Genomic DNA, 23342 nt, shown 5'->3' with positions numbered 1-23342 from the left:
CAAGCCTTCTTCTGTTGGTGCTTGAACTCTTGCCTGGGAATAACTTTTTTAACCTTAAAAAAAAAACCCCACTTTGATTCTTCTCTCCCACCCCTTCTTCTCTGTTCTTCTGTTTGCCTAACTCCCCCGCCCTGCTGGCCTCCCCTTTCCTCTCTCCCCCTTATTATTATTTTTAGTGTGTGCGCGTGGACGCTTTTGGAGAGCTGGAAGGGATTTTTTTCTCCTGACTTGAACGTAGGGTGACTTTTAATTTTATTTTTTGGTGTGGATTATCTCTTTGGACCCCGCCGGACTTGGCCTCAGGAAAGCAACCGAGGCTGTCGAAGGCTGCTGGTGCAGAACGCTCTGCTCTACACAAGGGGGTCCCCCGCCCTCTTTCCACTTTTTTTTTGTTCTTCCCCTCCTTCTCTCTCTCTCTCTCTCTCTCTCTCTCTCTCTCTCTCTCTCTCTCTCCACTCCCCCCCTCTCTTCCCCACTCTTCTCCTCTCCCCCCTCGCGCCCACAGCGTTTGGTGTTGATTCGAGCGGGAAGAGGGGGGTGGGTGGGATCGGAGGGGGAGACCATGACCTCCAGCTACGGGCACGTTCTGGAGCGGCAACCGGCGCTGGGCGGCCGCTTGGACAGCCCGGGCAACCTCGACACCCTGCAGGCGAAAAAGAACTTCTCCGTCAGTCACCTGCTAGACCTGGAGGAAGCCGGGGACATGGTGGCGGCGCAGGCGGACGAGAGCGTGGGCGAGGCCGGCCGGAGCCTACTGGAGTCGCCGGGACTCACCAGCGGCAGCGACACCCCGCAACAGGACAGTGAGTGAGGGGCGCATGCCCGCGGGGGGGGGGTGTCCCGGGTCGAGGGCGGGGGTCCGGGCTGGGCGGCTGAAGCCCGCCTGCGGCCAGGGGGAGAAAGTCAGGAACCAGGAGAGGTTGGTGGCAGTGGCCGGAGGAATGGCCGGTCACGGACAGAGGGAAAAGGATGAGAAAAGGAGGGCTCCGCGGAGGACGGAGCCAGGGCGGACGCTGGAGGGAGGCCCTGCGGTTGGGGTCAGGGACCCTGCCCGCCGCAGACTCGCGCCGAAGCCTCCTGCGCTGCCTCTCCGTCGCGAACGAGTGCGGCTGCCAGATCTTCCCGCTTGCGGGGCGACCGGGCTGGGCTGGAAAAGGGTCCCAGAGCGGTGCAAATTCGGGGAGCCCGCCCTGTTTGGGAAGGCATTGGGTTAAAGATGCTCAGTCGAGTCCGGAGGGCTTCTTCCGGGTGGCGTAAGCGGGTTGGAGGGCAGACGGGACAGAGGTGGCGGAGGGCACCTCGTAAATCGAGCTAGACACGCGCTGCTCTGGCTGCGCACCGCGCGCGGGCTCCGAAGGCCGGGTGTGCCGGAGAGGCGGCGCCGGAGCGCCCGGCTAGAAAGCCGGATCCGCTCTCCGTCCCTGGAGCCACTCTCTGTCCCCGGCTGTTGCGGACACCTGCATAAGGGTTTGAGACCCCCAGTAGAATGAAAGGCCTGAATGACACGGGAAGACTCAGGCGAAGCAAAGGTAGTGTCCTTTAGGGGTGAAACCCGAGCTGCCGCCCCGCATGAGCCCGCACGGGAGAGATGCGCTGGGGAAGCGCGGAGCACTGCGTCGCATTGAAGGAGCTCTCCCTACTGGCCCCAAAATTTCCAGAAAAGTCCATGTATAGTCTCCCTTCCGCAACCTACCTGATTGGTATCGCGCCCCCAAGGAAATCTCACCTCGCGTTATTAGCTGTACCTCAAAAAACGTGACTCCAAGTGTATCCATACGTCCTGGAGTCTATAACAGACCTGTCACCTGGCTCATCCCAGGTGACATGGGGCTGGATATTTCCTACACAAGGTTGCTAGAGTCAGAACTTGGCTGGAAGTTTTTAAATGAGGCTGATCCCTTTCCATGCCATTATTTGCTGACTGCTATTTCGTCTTGGAACCTGGAGCCTGTGGAACCAGGGGGTCCACTGGAATTCTGTGCTTTTCAAAAAACAGTGCCAAGGTCAGATTTTCAGGAAACAGATAGCAAAGCAAACGGGACTTAGAAACAGCTGGAAGCAAGGCCTGTGCAAAGTGGTGGGAGGGCCAAGCTGAAACAGGCCGCAGGGAGAGCCCATCTCTACCACAGGCCGCCTGCTGCTCGCCCTGCATCCTTGGTCCAGGCCTGGGCTCCCCTTAGAGTTTTTTAGCCAAAAGCAAACTGGGGCCGATCCACCCTACTACACGCAGAGGCAGAGGGTGATGGGGAGTCTGACCTGGCCTGACACTAGGGAAAAACTGGGCAACTCTGAGGAGTGAAGACCCCGTGTCCCCAAGTCCCCGATAATGGCTAGGCGCAGAGGCCTCCTTGTTGAGGTTACTGGTGCTTTCTGGGGAGCTGCTCAGGCCCAGCACAGCCAGGCGGCATGAGTCAACCACCGAAGGCGTAGGCGCTTGTAGCTCAAGAAAATGCACTGCGAAATAATATTATTTTAAAACACTTTACTAGGGAATATTTAAACATACAAAGAGTAGGGCGAATAGTATTACGAATTTCCGTGTGCCTATTACCCAGCTTCACTAATTCTGCATATTCTGCCGTTTTTTGTTTTTTTTTTTGCCATGGCAAATTATTAATCACAACGTGTATCACTATTCGGAGAACTGAAGGCTGGAGCCACAACAGAAAACAACATTGTGAAGAAACTGATGTATAGAAAATCAGGGTGTGGCAAGGGAGACCAGCCAGGGTTGCTTTGCCCCAAAAGCAAGCGGAGGGCTGTGTAAAGCGGGCCCAGGGTCAGTGGCCGCAGCAAGCCCAGGGCCCACGCAGGCCAGGGCTGGAGAGATGCTGACGGTTCCTGTCGTTTGACTTTAAGTGGGCACAAAGAGAGGGGAGTTCGAGTTCATGGTGGCCTTCTAGTGGGTACAGAGCAAGACTGGGCTGAGGAAGCCAGCTGGGAAGCACCCCCAAGCTGAGTCGAGGCCACAGTGGTGGGGAGGCAGCCCAGGGATGGGTCTTTCAAGACCCAGGCCTGGCGCAGCTAAGGCTGCGTTGAGCACGTGACAACCGCGGGATGGTTGGGAACAGGCAAAGGGCAGCCGGCGGAGCTGGGGACCATTTGTCCTGAGGGAAAGGGATGACACCTGTGGGAACCTGCCTGCTTGATACTTGAGCACATCACAGAGTTTCTAATAGTGAGGAGGCCTAGTGGGGAGTGACCCCAGAAAGGAAACAGATTCTGGGGGAGAGGGTGTTTGAGGAAGAATGGTAGACAAACAGTTCCAGAAGGAGGTCACAGAATGCAGAGCAAGGTGATGGGAATGAGCTGATGGACAGACACCTGGGGCTGAGAAAGTAGCCGAGGAAACACACACACCCAAACACCTCCCCCCGCCACACACACACACACACACACACACACACGCCACAGGCCTTGCTTTGTGGAGATGACCAGGGTCTATCCTAACAAACAGTAGTTGCTTTTAGAAGCAATGTTTCCTCAACCTCCTTCCCCATCTCTGGGATGAGAATAAGGGGGTTTGGTAAGTTTAGTGATAGCAAGTGTCCAGGAGGGCCCTTGTCCTTAGTCTTGGGCCCCAACCAGGAGATGCCAAGGAGCCTGTTATGAGCTACCTAGAAGTCAGGACCAGTGGAGCCCTGCTGGGCCTCCAGTCTACTGTGGACAGTGAGGGTCAGACTGTGAATCAGAGAAGAGAGGAATCTCCAGGCAGGGGGTTAGAGCTAGGCTGCCAGCTGCAAGGGACAGAGGAGGGCACCAAGAGTCAGGCGCTTTTAGCAGCAGTCTACTCCAGAGTGAGAAATCATAATCTCCTTTGGAGAGATGAGGAACATTTAAAAGACACCTTCTCCTCTTAGAGCTGTATAGAAACAGGTCCTTCCTAAATTTTCTGTTCAGCTGAAATAAGTAAAACAGACTCTGCTTACACTTGCAATATTAGATCATTAATACTGCAAATTTTTCGGAATTACAAACTGGACCCATCTTAGCAAAGAGGAGCCACGTGCTGTCCAAAGTGAAGGCTTCCCGCTGATCTCCTGCACTCCACACCACAGTTCTGTCCCCCCCGCTTTTTTATTCACTCCACTTTCCTCTCTGTTGAAGGATTTCTTTCTCCTTTTACTGATATTCCCAGCCTAGTAAATTTCTCAAACGTCTCCGTTCACATATCTTAAGTGTTTAAAGAAACGGTTCTTTAACACGGTTAGAAACCCAGTGGCTGATGGGGGCGTGTGAGTGCGAAGGGGGTGGTGGTTGAACAGGGGTAGTCAGGGAGAGGAAAGAGAAACAGGTCATAAAACTAGGCAGACCTGCTTCTAGGAGGACGGTGCATCCCGCTGTCATTTCTTAAACTGAACTTCTGCAAACTCCTTAAAAAAAAAAAAAAAAAGTGCCTGCCTTCCACGTTCCCAACCTCTAAATTAGTGAAACCAGATTGTCCTAATAAGACCTTTTGTTGGAAACACATGTAGTCATAAAAAGGTAGACGGAAAGTCAATTAGACACGCGTGCACACAAGCACACATTCACAAGACTGTTCTAAGTGTGCACCGGGCGCAGCTGGACCGCGGGCCCCGGCGGGATGCAAATGCAGAACAGCGGCGCGGGGAAATCGATTTGTCACAAAGGGAGAGGTGTAAACGCGGCGCGAAGGAATCACCCGCCCAATGCGCCTGCCACATTCCCGGGGGCCGACTCTTCTAGGCCAGAGAAACGCCCGGGAGAGCGGGACCGTTCTCCAGGGCGCTCCCTGCTTGGAATTCACATCGGAACATCAATTCCACTGGAGTCCCAATATTTGCAACACCTACAGCGCCAAGAAATTTTCTTATGCGGCACCACCCTGGGGCCCTGGAGCCGGTGCCGCCACTCTGAATTTGGGCCTCAATTATCTCGATTCAGGGGAGGGAGCGAACGAAATATACCGTTTTAAGCGTAGCCTGGAATTTTTTTCTCTTTAGAGGAGGTAGTGAAATCCAGGATCAAGGGAGGTCACTGAGTCCCCAAGGTTGAATGTCAAGTCCAGAAAAGAGGTTGTGAATCCTGTTTACCTTACTTGCAGAAGCAAGGGGCTGAGTGGCCTCCTCTTACCGTTTCGGAGAAATTGACCGCCTAGTGACTCCCTCCCGCTTTGGAGCGAAGGGAGCTTGGAGTTTGAAGCTTCGGGGAGGGGAGCCTCTAAAGTCCGAGGCCCCGGCTGCCAATACTCCCTGGGGCTCCAGATCCCCCAGGTCTAGAAGACAGTGAGTCATGGGCTCCACTGTTCACTTCGCTGAGGAGGCCCTGCGCAAGACTCCGGAGCGCCTTTCCCGCACCTTGGGCGTCGCGCAAACCTGCATTTTTGCTCGGCGACCTTAACCTTCCCCGGGCAAGCTCAGGTCAGAGCATAGGGGCGTCAGGCGGGGAGCAGTAGGTCACTCGGGTCCCTGCAGTTCCTTCGTCTTCCCAGGGGCGTCATTTTAGATTTTACAACACGAGTAAATAAATCATCTCCAAACCAACAAGATGTCACCCCCCTCCAGCCCCCTGCGAAAAAACCCCAGCAATTTCAGAACCAAGGAGATCTTCCTATTCCACCGGCTCAGATCAGCTCGGATCCGAATTTTGAACGCCGCTCTGGTCAGCAGACACCTCCGGGAACGTTTTTCAGTTTTAAATAACATCTATAGATTTTCAACGATGAGGATCCCTAGACCCATTGGAATTTTCTTTTAAAAGATGTGTTTCTTTTACAGTTCCTCTCCCATATCCTGTTTACCTGCTCCCTCCTTCAGCAGGGCCGACAGTCAAAGCAGACCTCCCGCCTCCTGGGGAACCCCTCTCCTTCGCGGGGGCGCCAGGGACGCGGGTACGAGGAAGTTGCAAATCCGTGCGCGCCTGTGCGTGCGCGGCGAACCCCGCGTGCCTCTCGCTCCTGGCGGTGCGGACTTTCAAGTGCTCTGAGAATATGTATTTATTTTTTACCCTTTAGGAGAGATGGAGTCAGCAAAAGCCATAAGAAGTACAATTTTTAGGAATCGGGGGAGTGTATTTGTAGAAAGGATATAAGGCTTCCTTTTTTTTTTTTTTTGTCCCCCTGAGGGTGGATAAGGGGCCAACTCCCTGTTGCCACTTCTTGTCCAAACATTTACAGAACTACCTGTGATTGCGCGCCATTGTAATCCGATTGGATGCTCCTTGTCGAATTCTGGGTTTTAATTTGATGCGGGGCGAGTGCCACTCTCATAGTTTTGGTACACTTTAACTCCCTTTTCAACAATTCAAAGAAGATGCATATGTCAACAGCATTATTATTTATCCACAAGAATTTGGATTCTTGTAAAATCAAATAGTTTGGTGAGCAGGCTCACAACACTCAGTTAAAAACCAACCATTTCAAAAAGTAATAATAATATCAACAAACTTCCACGAACGCTTTTTCTCTAAATGCTGCTTGTGATTAAATCATTAAATGCGGAGAAACTTTGCTGAGACGTCTGAGGAGGAACAGTCATCGGTGTTTCAGAGTCAGTGGGTTTGTTTTCCAAACAAACGTAAGTTTTTGAGCAAGGAGTCTCCACCGTGGTCTGAATATTAGTAGATTCTTGGCATTGTCATCTGTCTAATTTAGTGAGGCAGCCTCAAGGAAGTAGTCGTACAGAGAATTATGGCCTATCAATTTTAGGTTTAAGACAGAAAAGAAAACTCACTACATTTCACTTGTCCTGGAAGCACTTTTCTTGGTGAAAAACTATCTGGGAAGCCGATTACAGGGGCAAGCCACTTTAGGGGAGGGGAGGGACACAAAGGCACAATGGTGGTGGGTTAGGGAAAGTTTATGAAAGAAAATAAAGAAAACACGTCAGAACAAATCTATGATAAACACAAGTGACTTCTCAGAAGAGTCTGAGTACAACTAGAATCAAGGATTCTGCTGTTCCCGGAGTCCTCAAATACAGGGATTTATATAGGTCTGAGTTAGGACCAGAATGCAGTTCTCGGGCACTGGATAGCCTAGTCGCTTTGCTGCACCACGTAATAAGGGAGCTCTAATTCCTAAGAACTTTGGTCCTCATTTTTGCCATTATTGATTTCCCCAGACTCAGCTCCAAATGAGGAATGCATTTGAAAAATGTGTATTAATTTGAATCCCCAAGGCCCGAGTTATGAGACAGAACAAGGACAGGTCCTCTGGTTCCTATTTTGTCTACTTTCAAGGAGTTATTTGCAAGCGATTGGAAATGCTCTTAACTGCCGGATGAGGAGAGACTATACCGAAACTCTGTTGCAGGAATGGCGGTCGCACCCGGCCAGAACCACAGGCTCTCTTCCACGCTCATCTGTTTGGGGGAAGAGGGGCGGCAGACGTGGGGGAGGGAGTAGATTGGGCGAGGGAGAATTAATTCAGTAATTCAGTGAAGAATTTTAACTTGTAAAATAAAGACATAGTATCTTAGATTTTAATGTTCTCCATCTCTGCCGGCCGGGACGAAGATGCGAAAACCACCACCCCACCTCCGCCCTTTTCCTCCCAGTTCCAGGGGCGCTGGGGCGCAGCGCTCGGCGAGGTGGAACGCACTCGCGAGCCTTGCCAGACGCGCCTCTCCTTGCTCTCTCTCGCCGAAAGGGGGCGCCTTCCTTCCAGGTCGGGGCTGGAACTTAACCCCGGCCTTCAAAAACCCTTGGACTCCCGCAGGAGAGAGGGACGTGCTGGAAGACCCCTCTACACAAGTAGCAAAAGATGGGAAATATCAATAGCGTGAAGTCACTGCGGGGACTGCGTAAATATATGCTACACATGCGTTTTAACGGAAACATGGAAACAGCTGGTAGGCTTTGGGTTTTCCTCTACTTTGAAATGAGGGTGGTCAGTATTCCAGGGTTAGCAGGAAGGGACAGGAGAAGAGTGGGACTAGATGACCCTGGATAGGTGGGTGCTAGGGCTGATGCCTGGGTTCCAGTGGGAAGGAGAAGGTTCGTCCTTGTGGAGGTGGGTGAGACATTTCTGTAGATGAACTCCAAGTATTTAAAGAAAGAGGGGCAGTTCTGAGAGACGGAGAGCTGGCAGTAGTAGTGAGATGCTGCAAAACTGCCCCAGAAACCCTTATGGTACCTGAAGTCCTTGGATAGGGCAGAACATTGGCCACCTTAGAGTTAGGCCCTAGGGTTAGGGAAAGCCTCTTCCCCTCAAAGGAAGAATAATAGCTGCCCCCCCCGTCTTTTGTGTGTGCCTGCAACTTGGGCACTCACAACCATTTCCAACCCCTGAATCTGACTCCTGGCCTCCAGTGATGCTCCCTTTTTGGGCAAGTTTCAAGAGACTTACAGGACAGATGAGGATACACCCTGGTACAGCTTGGCATCTTCTACTTCTCTCTTGGTCTGTTTCTCACCCTGACATTGGAGGGTCAACAGGATAAGGCAATGCTGGGAACAACAAACGGACAGAATGAATATGTTGTCTTCTTAGCTTCGATGGTAGTTTATACATACCTTCCAAGATAATCTTGAGCTTGGGTGTTCACTAGAAACGGAAGCATGAGGCCAGAACTGGAACGGAAATTGCTTTCCCACAAACGTTTGTCTGAGAGTAAGAACATTCACCCCTTTCACTTAGTTTCTCATCATCAGTATGTCATTATATTTTAAAGGACCTCACAGTGCTGGAAGGTGGTGTAGTTATAAATAAGCATAAAAACAGATGGGTATTCTTCCAGGACTCTGAATATACAGGCGGAGGTCAAATCTATTCAAAGACGATTGAGATATACAACTTAAAGGCCAAGGGGCTCAACTCAATCAATTTTTGAGCCAGGATATGCTAAGTTCAATCAGCTTGACTATGGGCAAAGTGAAAGGCCTAGCCAGACTTCAGATATATACAGAGAACAGGTTTTCTCAAGTTTCCGTTGTATTTATCCACAGAAATTCATGGTAGTCTGCAAAGGTCTTGGTAAATTGGCTTGGGTCTGTTGAGTGATAGGGAGTCAGTGTCCCGGCCTCCTGAGCTTGTCCACCATCCTTTTCTTCTTTGCATTCATTCCCTGTGCCCCAACTGTCTGTCCAAGATCTGTGTGCTGTGGAGAAAACTGATGCTAGAGGCCACAGAAGCCTCTTTAATGCTGTTCTAGAATCCTCAGAAAAGGAGAGGGCTTTTGAGCAAAATATGTAATGTACTAGGTATTTTCATGTATTTGTCCTCTCTGATGATTCATTTTATAATAGCCAGTTAGAGACTTCTTGGGGATTGAGGTTTGGGAAACTGGTTACTATTCTGCTTCTCTTTCAAGTAACTCATAAATATATGAAGTTGAAAGTTCTAGTGGAAACAGGCATTGAATCTAAATCTTTATACCTGGATACTGACATACATCACCATTAATCCAAACTGGGAGGTGACACTAAATAATTATGTACATTGTGACTTTTCTTTCCATTTTCTACCAGTGCTACTTCCCTAAATACTGGTCTGGATTACAGCAGTCACATACCACTGGGACAGGTGCTGAACTGTTGTCTGTGCTCAGTAAATGCTTATTAAGTGATAGAATGAGCTCCCTAAGTTTAGTGGATCCCCTTTCTAACCTAGCATAAGTACTAGGTCCCCTCGCCTCCTCTTCCCACTCTAAACCCTTTGCCTTGGAGATCTCCTCTAGGCTCACCATTTTAGTAACCATCTATATACTAATGACTCCCAGGATATAGCTTCAAGGACCCCCCCTTGGAGCTGCAGATCTATATATGCATCCACCTATTGGACATTTCCATTTGAACAGCACAAAATGCTTCAACCTCAAAAACAACCTAAACACGGCACTAATGAGCTCCTTTTCCCAGTCTGATCCTCTCATAACTTTTTCTATTTTCCTGTATCAAAACATGTGGGTGATGGGCTTCCCCGGTGGCGCAGTGGTTGAGAGTCCGCCTGCCGATACAGGGGACACGGGTTTGTGTCCCGGTCCGGGAGGATCCCACATGCCACGGAGCGGCTGGGCCCGTGAGCCATGGCCGCTGGGCCTGCGCGTCCGGAGCCTGTGCTCCGCAGCGGGAGAGGCCACGGCGGTGAGAGGCCCGCGTACCGCAAAAAAAACAAAGCAAACAAACAAAAAAAATGCGGGTGCAACACTCAGAAACTTCAGACTCATCCTTGACTCCTTCCTTTATGCTTCTGTCCAATCCAACTCCAAATCCCAACAATTTTACCTTCTAAAATCACTTGAACTCATCTCCTTTTTAAATCTTTACGATATCTCACCCGCGCTGCTAAGCCAGCCTCCTAACTAAATGGGTCTGTCTGCATCCACGCTTGTCCTCCTCTATGTGTACATGATGGCAGAGTGGATATAATAGATCTTCAAAAAATATTGGTTGCATGAATGAGTGAATGCTAGTGCATTTTTTACAAATATATTTTTAAAAAAATCATGGCCCTCCTCTTCTTTAGAATTCACATTTGCTTTTCATTCTTTTCTATCTCAAGACCAAATTTTTGTCCCGTTCTTTTTTTAAAATCACTCTTTACAATCTATATTTTTACCTCTGCCCCAGCAACCTGCTCATTCACACACAAATGCTGATTCGAACCATTCCCCTACTTTTCCCTAGTATGCCAGTTAGGCTAGTACATGTGCTCTAGTCTCTTTTCTGCTTCTTTGATTCTGATCTGAAATGTCCTTGCTTCATGCCTCTTTTTTGCAAACCCACCCATGCTACCTTTCAAGGTTTTGCTTCCATCACCTCCTTGTGACATCTTCTTTGTCTGCTTCTTTTAGACCAAGTAAATCCCTTTTCTCAATGCTTACTGTAGAAATAATCAGTTCCTCTACAAGTATTGCTTAATTCTTTTCTAAATATTTTAAATTGTTAATTTACCTTGAGAATTTTCTTAAGATTAGAGACTTTTTTGGGCGGGGTTTATTCCACAGTTGTAGTAAGCAAATAAATCAAATAGATAATTTTAGGGTGGTATTGTATGGTTCTTCTGTTTATGCAATCTCTAATGCAAGTAATTTTTAAAATATGAGTAATACCAAAGTGCAATACATGCTTATTTTAGAAACTGTATTATTTTGCATTAAAAAGTTTAAGTGGGAAAGTCAACTAAATTTCACCACCCTGAGGTAGATACAGGTAACAGATGTTAAAGTATTTCTTTTTTATTTTTTACACAATGTTTGTATTAATACTTTTTTTAAAATATAAATTTATTTACTTTATTTTTATTTTTGGCTGCGTTGGGTCTTCTTTGCTGCACGCGGGCTTTCTCTAGTTGAGGCGAGTGGGGGCTACTCTTCCTTGCGGTGTGCAGGCTTTTCATTGCGGTGGCTTCTCTTGTTGCGGAGCGTGGGCTTCAGTAGTTGTGACCCACGGGCTCAGTAGTTGTGGCTCGCGGGCTCTAGAGCGCAAGCTCAGTAGTTGTGGCACACGGGCTTAGTTGCTCCACAGCGTTTGGGATCTTCCTGGACCAGGGTTCGTACCTGTGTCCCCTGCATTGGTAGGCAGATTCTTAACCGCTGCGCCACCAGGGAAGCCCATGTACAACATTCTTGATGGCTGATTTTTCTTAATTTTTCAAAGACTGTGTTTCCCCCAAATTAAGAAAACACACACACATTGAACCCACTTGCTCTCATCAGAAAAGTTAAACACACACACAAACAACAAACAAAAGTTCTCCAAGAATGATGAGAGCTGTGACATCACAGCTATTTCCCAGCGTTCTCAAGTTCCAGTGGGTACTTTTCCAGCAGTAAAGACCTTCAGAGTAAACAGTTTCTTTTTCTTTTCTGCTTGTTCTAGCTGGGAACCTTCCCTAGACATGAGCACATGTCTCCTTTTGAAATTGGAAAAGCCTGCATAATACCTAAAGGACATTCCAAGACCACAGTTGGAGAGCTACTGCTCAAAAAAAATCATTTTTACATGATTTAGTAAGAAAAGTGCCACAAAGCAAGTTGGGAAGAAAATATCTTAAGGGACTGAAAATTTTCTATTATTGTAGATCCCTGGATCTTGAATTTTCTTTTATTAAATATTTTAAGACTCATACATGCTTTTGTAGGAAAAAAAGGAGGAAAATGATATATATTTCTCTGTACCCTGTAGAATGATGATCAGGTTGGATAGCAACATATTCCAGGACACGGTAGTGTTTTTTGGCAGAAGAAGAAGCACTTAGAAAAATCAAAGACAATGCATTTATCCAGATATGAAAGTCTGCAGTCCCCTAGCCCTTATTTAAAGTGATAATTGCAGAGAAAATATAAATTGTTATTATGAAGTCTATGTAAAAATCGTTCCCAGGCAAAATGATGTTGAAACATTTGCCTGATTAATGCAAATATTTTCTTTAGGGAAAGTATTAACAAATGATATAACATCATGCAGAACCAAATTTTAAAATTATGAATTAGATATAGCTAAATAATTAATCTTTCTCTTTCTCATGAAAAAGAGGGAACAGGGAGAGTAATCATCATTTTTGAGGATTAAAAATCACTCTTCCCCAATAAAAGTTTCTGCAGTTTCCCACATTGCCTAGTTTTAAAGGAGGAAAGAAGGAGAACCACCCAGAGAGCTCTTTGCCTATAACCAGATGTGCTGTTCAGCTGCTCTAATCCTCAAGTTCGAGGGAAGAACACAGGATGAATCCTTAACACATTTAAGAAATAAAACGTAATTTGGTTCATTAATCACAAAACTGAAATCTGCAGTTTCGCTACATATATTTCAAAGGCTGAATCCCTTTTGACAAGAGAAGAAGAAAATAATATCACTGCACGTTTGGCTGTTATGAGTCTGTTCTAGCTTCCCTCAGGGAAGAAGAGATTTTTCCGTGCGTGATCATTTTTTACTCAGAATATATGAAGTGTTATTTAAATTTATATCTTTTTTTCCTTTACCCTAACATTCTCCTTTCTCAGGGTGATGAGAATATCTGTTGTCTGCACTGTTTTGGATTTTTCTTTTGTGTGTGTGTGTGTTTGAAGATTCAGGGCTACCTTGAACAGCCAGGAAATTCCAGCTGTGCTTGGGTAAGCCTTAAAAGTACAATTGTTTAAACTGAATTAATATACTCAGGCTGCTGGTTTGCTTAATTCTTTTCCCTTATTGTATAAATTGATGACTTACTTGTCTTAAAGGATTAATAACATTAATAATAGGAATGATAAAGTGAGATAAAATATGAAACTGCTTCACAAACCCTAAGAACATGTGCCAGTGCTATTATGTTTTATAAAGGCAGTTCTAAGAAGCAGGTAGGGGTAGCATAATTATTTTTATTTTACAGATAAGAAAACTGTGGCTTGGAGAATTTTAGTGAGCTACTGTTGAGTGACTTGAATCTTGATCAGGAATCTCTCCTGATCCCATTTTAATTTTTTTCATTGTATCCCACCACCTTTGATGTCAACCAGATTCTCTTAGATACATTATTATCTAGAGAAACAACACTGAGTTAGGAAGAGGGACCCTAGCATGCCACTTCATGACATACTGCCATGCTGCACAAATCTCTTTTAATTCCTCTGGCTCTTATTCTTCGTTATAAACTGGGCATATAACTTCATTATAAACCGTGCCTGTCTTCCTCATGGGAATGTAGCAGGCCAAAAAGACATTGCATTTGTGAAACTATTTGAGAAATAAAGGGCTAAATTTATGTACATTAGTATACCATAAGGAATCAAATGGAGGCTTTTCTAAATTAAGTTATCAAATAAAGATCAAAAACAAGAATACATTTCAATACATTTGTATCCAATTCTCAAAAGCAAGAATACTTAATTTAGATTTAGGGGCACTGGGAGGTTCAAAGCATTTTACTTTGTTTTTAGACAAATCCATGTTAAATGATGGGTCTGCAATTTACTTACTGGTTGACTTTAGACAAGTCTCTGGCTCTTGATTTTCTCATCTAAACACCTGACACATTAATATCTATCACACAGGTTTATTGTTTGGAATGATGAGATGATGTAAACAAAGACCCTGAATGCTTGCCCTTTCCCTGTTCTCCAATTCTACAACCTCTCTGACAAGTTCAGGCTCAGTTATGTATTCAATATGGTTTCCCAATCCATGCTGGAGGTCATTTAATGTCACTGAAATTAGGAATATTCCCATCCTCCAAAAGTCACAGTCTTACAGCTTGTCACTTACCAAGTGACTAGGGAGATATCCGTTTTTGATCTACAGTTCAGAGCTGATGCCTTAGGATTTTTAGTGACCTCCTAAGACCACACCATAAGTTCCTGGCAGAGCCAGGAGTCTGGCTCAGATGTTCCTGACTACGGTCATCTCTTTCAGGCCACCCTCCCCTTCTTTAGCATGAAACAGTATTGCACATCTTTTTAAATTTTGAGATGGGACCAACCTTTCATATTTCCACGTGCTTCATCCATCACTGAAGACTTTATTGTGACTGAAGAAGACAAACACCCACCCCCAATTTAGACACTGAATTTAATGGAGAATATATGACATATGCTTAGGCTACCAGCTGTCAAGACTTCTTATCCCAGACCTGACACAACCAGTAAGTTTCCAAGAGACCAATCGTGTTAAATTTTCTCTGTAGTATAATATCGCTAACATAGCACTGTCATACCACTCCTCTGAGATTTCTGTGGGGTTTACTTAATTTTTTTGTACATGAATAATACTAAGTTAAATGTGATTATATATAAAGTTGCCATTCTTTTGCCAACTTAGATTTCCTAACCAGTTGAGTAAGATAAACATTCTGTTCTCAGTTTGATATGTGACCTGCTTTCATATGTATGGCTTTGAAATCTGATAAACCTGGAAGACATACAGACTGCATTTCTATATCATGAAGCATCCAGGACTCTTTATGTATTTATTTATTTTGCCAAGCAATTAACGATTAAATCTCCCTGGCATTTTTCTGTAATAGAACAGCATGGCTAATGCTTGTGGTGCATGTGGAGAAAATGGGTCACTGTGGGTGAGGCACTTTGAAGATGGTTTATTGCAAGACGTGTGCTAGCTGTCTAGAGAAGCAGGGTACCATGTACCTTCTGCACATGACAGATGAGAGGCAGATCATTTCTTAAACATGCTCAGTGGGTATTAGTCAGAGATTAGGAGCACAGCTTTGTTGGGAATATCAGTTCCGACATATGGAAAAGTGTTTGTGTGTTTGCTGAAAATGCTTTGTGTGCTTTGCAGTGTTATGTAGTCTCTAATTGTGGGTGTAGATGACTGGGTTACTACTTTCCTTTAGGGAGCATGGAGTCCTTCCTCATCCAGGAAAATTATCCTTTGGTCCTTATATTCTTCCTTTCTTTCTCCTATATACGTGTCTCCCATGTGCAGTTCATTTCTAATGATTTAGAGAAAAAGGATAAAGAGAAATAACAGGTAATCTGATTCTTTCTCTAATGCACTTGCAATCTAATCCTGTGTATCTTAAAGTGTGATCCCTAACTCACCCGCATGCATCAGAAAGAAGAGTCTTAAAATGCAGATTCCAAGGCCCCACCCACACCCAGTGAATCAGAATCCACCAATCATGTGCATTCTAAATATCCTGGATGATTTTTGTATACCGCAAAGTTTGAAAACACTGACGTACACCACTTTCTCTCATAGTAATTGGTATTGAATGATGTTTCTTTGTGACATCCACTGTGTTTTCTGTGTTCCTTTGTTATTTAACTCTCCCTAGGTGTCAATCTTATCTTTTCAACCAGGTGTATAAAGTTTTGAAGACAAGGGCAGAGAGGCAGGTACTTTGTAACTTCAGAGTGCTTATCACGGTGCTTTTCATGTTGTAGATGGCTTCATAAAAAGCAGTTATTAAATAAATGAATGCATGAACAAAGTGGGAGATAAAAAGAGCACACATAAAGCACTCACTAGGTGCCTGGCACTGTTTTAAATGCTTCACATAAAGCAAAGAAAAACAGTTGGAGGCAATTATTGGGGGTTGTAAAAATCCTATGATAAATTTTCAGTGATTGTTATCTCAGCTCTTCTTCTAGAAGAAAAATGTTAAAGAAGGGGCAATCTATCACACAGATACTAATATTTGCAATTTCACTTTAGTTTTAAGTAAGTTTTCAGACGAAAGCATGCCACATTTCGGAAGTTATAGTTCAGTATTTTGTATCTTTTTTTTTTTTTTACAAAGTCCTTCCTTTCTGATGGTTGATAAAGTACAGTTTTTCTAATATTTATGCAATTTTGTGTACTTATCTTCTACATGGTCTGAGAAAGCCAAGTTTTAATTTACCCTTTTTTCAGACATTGACTGTGGGAAGGTTGTATTTTGAAATTTCAACATAACTTTTCCAAGTTTGCCATGTTTAGAGACAAATTTATTCCATTAGTGGGCACATACATTAGCTTGGCACATACTAAAGTTACATTTCAAATATCTCCTTTTAAGGTGTGTTCCAGGGCTTTTGCCCTAAATGGATTTTTCTGCTAAATATCAGGCTTTGCTTTTTTCTACTGAAGTATATCTAATTCATAGCTCGCTGTTCAAAGAGTGTGGAGGAGATGTGGATAGCCTCTTAAATGACAGACCATTCAGTTAAAAAGGAACTGCAGGGGCTTCCCTGGTGGCGCAGTGGTTGAGAGTCCGCCTGCCGATGCAGGGGACACAGGTTCGTGCCCCGGTCCGGGAAGATCCCACATGCCGCGGAGCAGCTGGGCCCGTGAGCCATGGCCGCTGAGCCTGCGCGTCTGGAGCCTGTGCTCCGCAACGGGAGAGGCCACAACGGTGAGAGGCCCGTATACCGCAAAAAAAAAAAAAAAAAAAAAAAAAAGGAACTGCGTTTAGAAAGGCAGGATTAGTGTGATTTTAGAAAGCTCAGAGGAAGAGAACAAGAAAGGAGGACCTTTGCAGAGATGAGAAGGGGCAAAAACCAAGGGGAAAGGCTTTCCTGGAGTCATATCTGCAGCAGAGACCACTGCTGAGTTACAGGCCTCTAAGCTCATCTGGGATCCTTTGGTGACCTAAACTTTGCTCTAGTGGTTTATGACATCACTGGCACCCCCTTAGTGGAATTACAACTTCATAATTTACAGTTAGCTGTTGTTTATTTTATATTTAATCATTTGTGGAGCATACTGGCAGCATACTCAGGGGAACTATGTGGTTATGCTCCTGCAAATCTTGTTGCATAATTAAGTACGTAAGAAGTAATTCACCCAGTGTCATAACATCCCATATTTCAGGTCTTGCAGATGCTGGCCTTGGTTGTGATTGTCCTGAAAGTTAGCCCTGCTGACTCACCTTCTCAATGAGTTTTTCTTTGGGCTGAACAGTTACCAAAGACAGCTGGGCTTCCTGGTTTAAATACAGTTTTCTAAGTAGCAAGCATAATGCTTCCATAGACACATAATCCTCTATGTGATATTAACTTCTATCATGTAACTGTAAAATGTGTTTCTATTCCTATGAACCCAAAAGAATGTAAAATGTATTAATGATATAACAAAGAAGGTTCTTGAGTTAGCAAAGGGAATTTGGATTAGTCTCTATATTTCTCTGTGTTTGGCCCTGCGGCTCAGAGATGATACCACTTATCTAATGTCTTTGGATCTTTCAATGGAGGAAGGGAGCTAAGGGAAAGACATTAAGATTTATTGAGCACTCATCATGACCAGGTACTGTGCTGGGTGATTTATACTACTTAATACTGTTTCCATTTTCACAATAATGCTGAGTGGTAGATATTGTCACGCCCACTTTACAAATAGGGTTTTGAGACTCAGAAGGGGCAGAGCAACTTGCCTGAAGCCTCAAAGTTAATCCTGACAAAACCAGAACCTGGGGCTTCCCTGGTGGCGCAGTGGTTGAGAGTCCGCCTGCCGATGCAGGGGACGCGGGTTCGTGCCCCGGTCTGGGAAGATCCCACGTGCCGCGGAGCGGCTGGGCCCGTGAGCCATGGCCGCTGAGCCTGCGCGTCGGGAGCCTGTGCTCCCCAACGGGAGAGGCCACAACAGTGAGAGGCCCGCGTACCGCAAAAAAAAAAAAAAAAAAAAAAAAAAAAAAAAACCCAGAACCTGTCTTGACCCCTCTGGTAACCCGTATTCTGTTATCCTATCACTTATCCTCCAGTGGCTAGAAAAGTGGAAGAAGATGATTGAGTTGAATGGCTCTTCTGTGACGTTTAGTCCGTGGAACACAGGACTCCTGTAACTGGGGGTACTGGACTGTTCACTGGGCTTCCAAGTTAAAAAATGCAAATAGCCCTTTAGAAAATTATAGTTTTGCAAAGAAAACCCCTCGTGTCACTGGATACTTCAATGACAGTTAAGCAGCAAAGTTGAGGTTAATTACAGGGCTCAGTGAACTTGACTGAAAGGGTGAGCTGAAGATAGTACTAGAGAAGGGATTAGGAGAGCCAGAGAGCTTTCCCCAAGATAAGGACTTGATTTTGATCATGGCTCTGACCTTGAACATGCCACCCAGCCCCTCTGAGCTATAATCCTCTCAAATAGAAAGCATATAAGTATAGTTTTTACAAGTCCATTGAAGATTAAATCAGGTATATATGGATCTTCTTTACCTTATCTCACGAGTGGTACAAATCTTTTAAATTGTGTCAGGTCTAATACTGGATTAAATACTGGATTAAAATATTGAAACAAAATGACGGGTCCCAAATTTCTGGTTTTATTCTTTCCCACTATGGAAATGATTTTTTTTATAGCAAAGAATAGGGTTTTATTTGAAAGAGTCAGTCTGATTTGGTTGTTTGGAATTGGAAATTCATTTTTCCAGATGCAATGTTATAAGTGGTGATTAGGGTCCCAGGAAGCCTCCAACAGACTAGTAAAAGTATGATATAGACGAACAGTAGTGATGATGGAGGCATCCAAAGGGTTGTGTCCTGGAAGGAAGTGTCTCAGGGGCTCAATAGTGAGGAGGAAAGGGATGTCTTTCCCTCTTTACTGGTATAGACCAGTGCTGGGAAAAATTTAGAACTGGATGAATTTTATCTCTGGCAGCCTTCTTTAGCACTTACCCCCGACCACCAATGTATGAATTCAGCCCTCTCTCCTGGTGCTCTCATGTCATTTATGGTGTGGTCTCTTTGCCCTGTTTCTTTAAGAATGCGACTGAGGTGAGGTTTTGGTGCCTCAATCATCCTGCTCACCCCTCTTCTTTCTTAGTTCCCAGTGATAAGATAAACACACAGAACAGTAGTTTAATGGGAAATGATATACTGAATTTTCATCATCTGGACCAACACTCAATAAACCCCGGGCAGCCCAAGGCCCCATCTTCTGAGATTTGCTGATGAAACAAAGTTGGAGGCCTAAGTTTAAGTCTGTCGTGATTGTGGAACAGACTCCCATTCCACTGTCTTTTCTGTTCCTCTCACTCATTTTCTCATTTGACAACTGTTTTGAGTACCTGCTGTGTGCCAGTCACTATTCTAGGTTTTGGGGATGATGACGCAGTGAAAAAGACAAATTGTTTCTTCTCATAAACCTTACGTTCTCCTGGGAAAGAAAGGTGATAAACCTGTACATAAACGAACAACTAGATAAATGATTCAATTACACATGATGCTAAGTCCTATAAAGGAAACGAACAGGATTATATGAGCAAGGATATAATGAAAAGAAGGAGCTAACCATGAGGAGATGAGAGTAAAGAGCCTCTCAGGCAGTGGGAATGAACAGCAAGTGCAAAGGCTCTGTGACAGGTACAAACTTTTTTTTTTTTTTTTTTTTGCGGTACGCGGGCCTCTCACTGTTGCGGTCTCTCCCCGCTGCGGAGCACAGACTCCGGACCCGCAGGCTCAGCGGCCATGGCTCACGGGCCCAGCCGCTCCGCGGCACGTGGGAACTTCCCGAACCGGGGCACGAACCCGCGTCCCCTGCATCGGCAGGCAGACTCTCAACCACTGCACCACCAGGGAAGCCCCATACTCAGTATTTTAATATGTACAAACGCGTAAAAGTTTTCTTACTTTTTTTTTTTTTTTTTTCTTTTGCGTTACGCGGGCCTCTCACTGTTGCGACCTCTCGCGTTGCGGAGCACAGGCTCCGGACGCGCAGGCTCAGCGGCCATGACTCACGGGCCCAGCCGCTCCGCGGCATGTGGGATCTTCGCGGAACGGAGCACGAACCCGCGTCCCCTGCATCGGCAGGCGGACTCTCAACCACTGCGCCACCAGGGAAGCCCAGTATGTACTTTTTGTTTGTTTGTTTGTTTTTGCGGTACGCGGGCCTCTCACTGTTGCGACCTCTCGCGTTGCGGAGCACAGGCTCCGGACGCGCAGGCTCAGCGGCCATAGCTCACGGGCCCAGCCGCTCCGCGGCATGTGGGATCTTCGCGGACCGGAGCACGAACCCGCGTCCCCTGCATTGGCAGGCAGACTCTCAACTACTGCGCCACCAGGGAAGCCCGACAGGTCCAAGGAACAGAAAGGTCAGTGTGACTGGAAGATAGAAAGTGGTAGGAGTTTGGCAGATGAGATCATAGACCTAGGTAGGGGCCAGGTGATAGTGACCTTGTCGGTCACAGTGAGGAGCTGGGCTTATATTCTACGTGTGATGGCAGTGGGAAGCCAGTGGAGAGATTTAAGCTGGGGAGTTTTGTAATCTGATTGATGAATTTAAAAGAACAATTTGACTGCTATATGGAAAATAGATATTAGAGGGGAAAGGAGAAGCAATTAGGAGGTTATTGCAACAGGCCAGGTCGGGGGCAATGGTGTTTTGAACCAGCTGTATGGATGAAAAGCTGAGCATCGGTGGCAGGCACCCAGACTGTGCTTATTATAGGGGCCTAGGAGGCTGATGGGAGCCAGCTGGCTTAGTAGATAAAAGAGGCCTTGCCTGGAGGACTGACCCCAGGTGCTTACTTTTCTTAGCCTCATCTTTTCTGTATTTCCTTACCCAGGTTTTCTCTCAAACTTGCAAGCCTTTTCTCAGGGAGCTCCCTGGAATCAGTTGACAAAGAGGAGGGAGTGGTTGGGTGCAGTGCAGTGTGAAATGTGGGCAATTTTTTCCTCGAGTTTGTGATTTGAAAAGTTTGAGCCTGTAATTCAGGTACTGCCTGTAATTTTCCCAGAAAGGAAGGATTCTGTTTTAAAAGTTCAAAAGCAGCCTCTTTGTAATTTAACAAAACATCAGAAGGTGGTGTTACTGACAACCACAATTCAGATACGTGATAACTGAAAAGCCTTGAGACGTTATTTGTATTTCCTAGGTTGGAGTTCCTCCCCTTTACTGTGTGTGCATTAATGCAGTCAAAGGTCAGAAGTCAGTGAGGTCTTTTCTCCAAACAATGAAATAGTACGCAGAGTTCAGATGAGCTCAAATCAGAACATTTTACCTACCACTGGTCATCCAGCTAACAAGTATTTATTGTGTTCCGCACCATGTCAAGCACTTTGGAGGATGCTAAAGATGCATATGACGTGGGCTTTTGCCAAAAAAAGCCAATCATCTAATTGGTGAGATGAATCTAATACTGGCCCTCACATAGCTCACCTTCAGTGTAATTTTAACACCTCCAATCCTGAGATCACCAGTCCTCCATACCTTCCCTCCTCTTTTCCCCATCACTCAAGGGTACCTCAGGCTGCCAGGTGGTGCCAGCTCAAACTTTCAAAGCAACTGCAACTCCTTCCTGTCTTCTGTGCTACATGCCTGTTTTTTGGGGCAGACATCTTGTCTCACAGGGGCTTGATCAGATCTTTCCTTACAGTTCTTTACAGATGGAATTTTCTATGACCTGTAAGTGATTCTAAACTGGAGGAAGAATTTCAAATATGTAAGAAACCACTAGTTGGAAAGAAGACACTTTGAACAGATACATCTTGCTTTTCTTTATTTTTTATTTTTAAAAATTTTTATTGGAGTGTAGTTGATTTACAATGTTGTGTTAGTTTCAGATGTACAGCAAAGTGAATCAGTTATACATATATCTACTCTTCTTTACATTCTTTTCCCATATAGGCCATTACAGAGTGTTGAGCACTTCCCTGTGCTGTACAGCAGGTCCTTATGAGTTCTCTATTTTATATATAGTAGCGGGTATGTGTCAGCCCTAATCTTCCCATTTATCCTCCCCCCTTACCCCCTGGTAACTACAAATATGTTTGCAACATCTCCTCTTGCTTTTAAAGAATATTTTGAACCTCCAGTACTTTAAGCATTGTGCAGCTTATAGTACCACGAGAGTTAAGAAATACCTCATTATCTCATCTTCCTCAGCATTCTAAACCTTCTAACACTTCTCATGATTTTCAAGTTATTTGGCAAATGGTGTTATAGTCAGCATAAATGTACAAGTATGCAATCAATTAAACAGACCACACAGAAAAGTTCAGTAGTTGGAAAGAAAAACTGGACTTCATATAAACTGAACCTTGGAACAAGATGACAGTCCCCTAACTTTGAGACTAGAATTCAGAGACGGTTTATTAATTTCTTAACACCGGGAATTTAGACAATTTTTTTCCTGAGGCTGAAATATTGGCTTTGCAACAGGGCTTATTTGAGGTTTTATTAGGCTTCTCACTTCTTCTGAGCTTCCACTAATGTCTTTATTAATGATCTGAAAAAAGGAGCAGAGGAAATTGGGTCAGGATAAATCATTTTACACCAGTGGTGGCTGGAACCAGCCCTGCACATCTCCTGATGCAGGGGGACACAGAGGACAGTGTGAGGTGGGGAAGCCCTGTAGCCTGACAGGGCCGGTCATAGTCAGCTCAGACCTGGGAAGGCTTGTCAAAGGGTAATTCAAGTCCTGACTAGTAGCTGACTAGGGAACAACTCAGCAGTTCTCAGAAGGCTGATTCCAAGCCAGAGGATTTATGGAGGCAATCTGCAAGACACAGTTAAGAGGGAAGATGATTTGGGAATTACAGTGCTTTCATCCAGACTAGGAAGTTTAAAAAATACTTGTTTTGGTAGGTGAAGAATAGAAGAATTTGGAATTTGAAATCAGAACATCTAGATTTCAGTCCTGCCTATGTGTGCCGCTCTTGGCCTCTATTACCCATCTGTAAAATGGAATGATAATGCTTGATTTGTCTTTTTTTTTTTTATGGAGTCTTGAAGGGGGGCACAACATGGAAGAAAAGATGTATATGAGAGGAAACTAACACAACATTGTAAACAAACTATACCCTAATAAAAATTCAAAGAAAAAAGATGTATGTGGTTTGAGGTCTGATCAACACTACTATAAAACTCTAGTATAACAGAAGGGTAGCAGACTGCTAGGGAATCAGACGGTGGATTTTTCAAACTAGCAGGGATACATGAGGAAAGGCTTCCTGGAAAAGGCAGCATTTGAACGGGACTTGGGTGTAGTAGAATTTTTTTACAAGCTGGAACATTGTGAGTTAAGAACA

The 23342-nt window shown here is 45.2% G+C and overlaps 1 protein-coding gene across 2 annotated transcripts in view; it reads left to right on the top strand.

Moving 5' to 3' along the window:
• Positions 1-433: 433 nt before the first annotated feature.
• The window catches only part of PRRX1 (paired related homeobox 1), a 70819-nt gene continuing 47910 nt past the window's right edge, over positions 434-23342 (top strand). For both annotated transcript variants that reach the window (XM_079696511.1, XM_079696510.1), the window contains exon 1: positions 434-803. In XM_079696511.1, the coding sequence (XP_079552637.1) occupies positions 563-803 (241 nt within the window). In that variant the 5' untranslated portion in view covers positions 434-562. The remainder of the gene's footprint in view (positions 804-23342) is intronic.

The sequence above is a fragment of the Hyperoodon ampullatus genome (genome assembly GCF_949752795.1).
Source record: "Hyperoodon ampullatus genome assembly, chromosome: 2".
Classification (NCBI taxonomy): domain Eukaryota; kingdom Metazoa; phylum Chordata; class Mammalia; order Artiodactyla; family Ziphiidae; genus Hyperoodon; species Hyperoodon ampullatus.
This window is presented reverse-complemented; position numbering and strand designations above follow the sequence as displayed.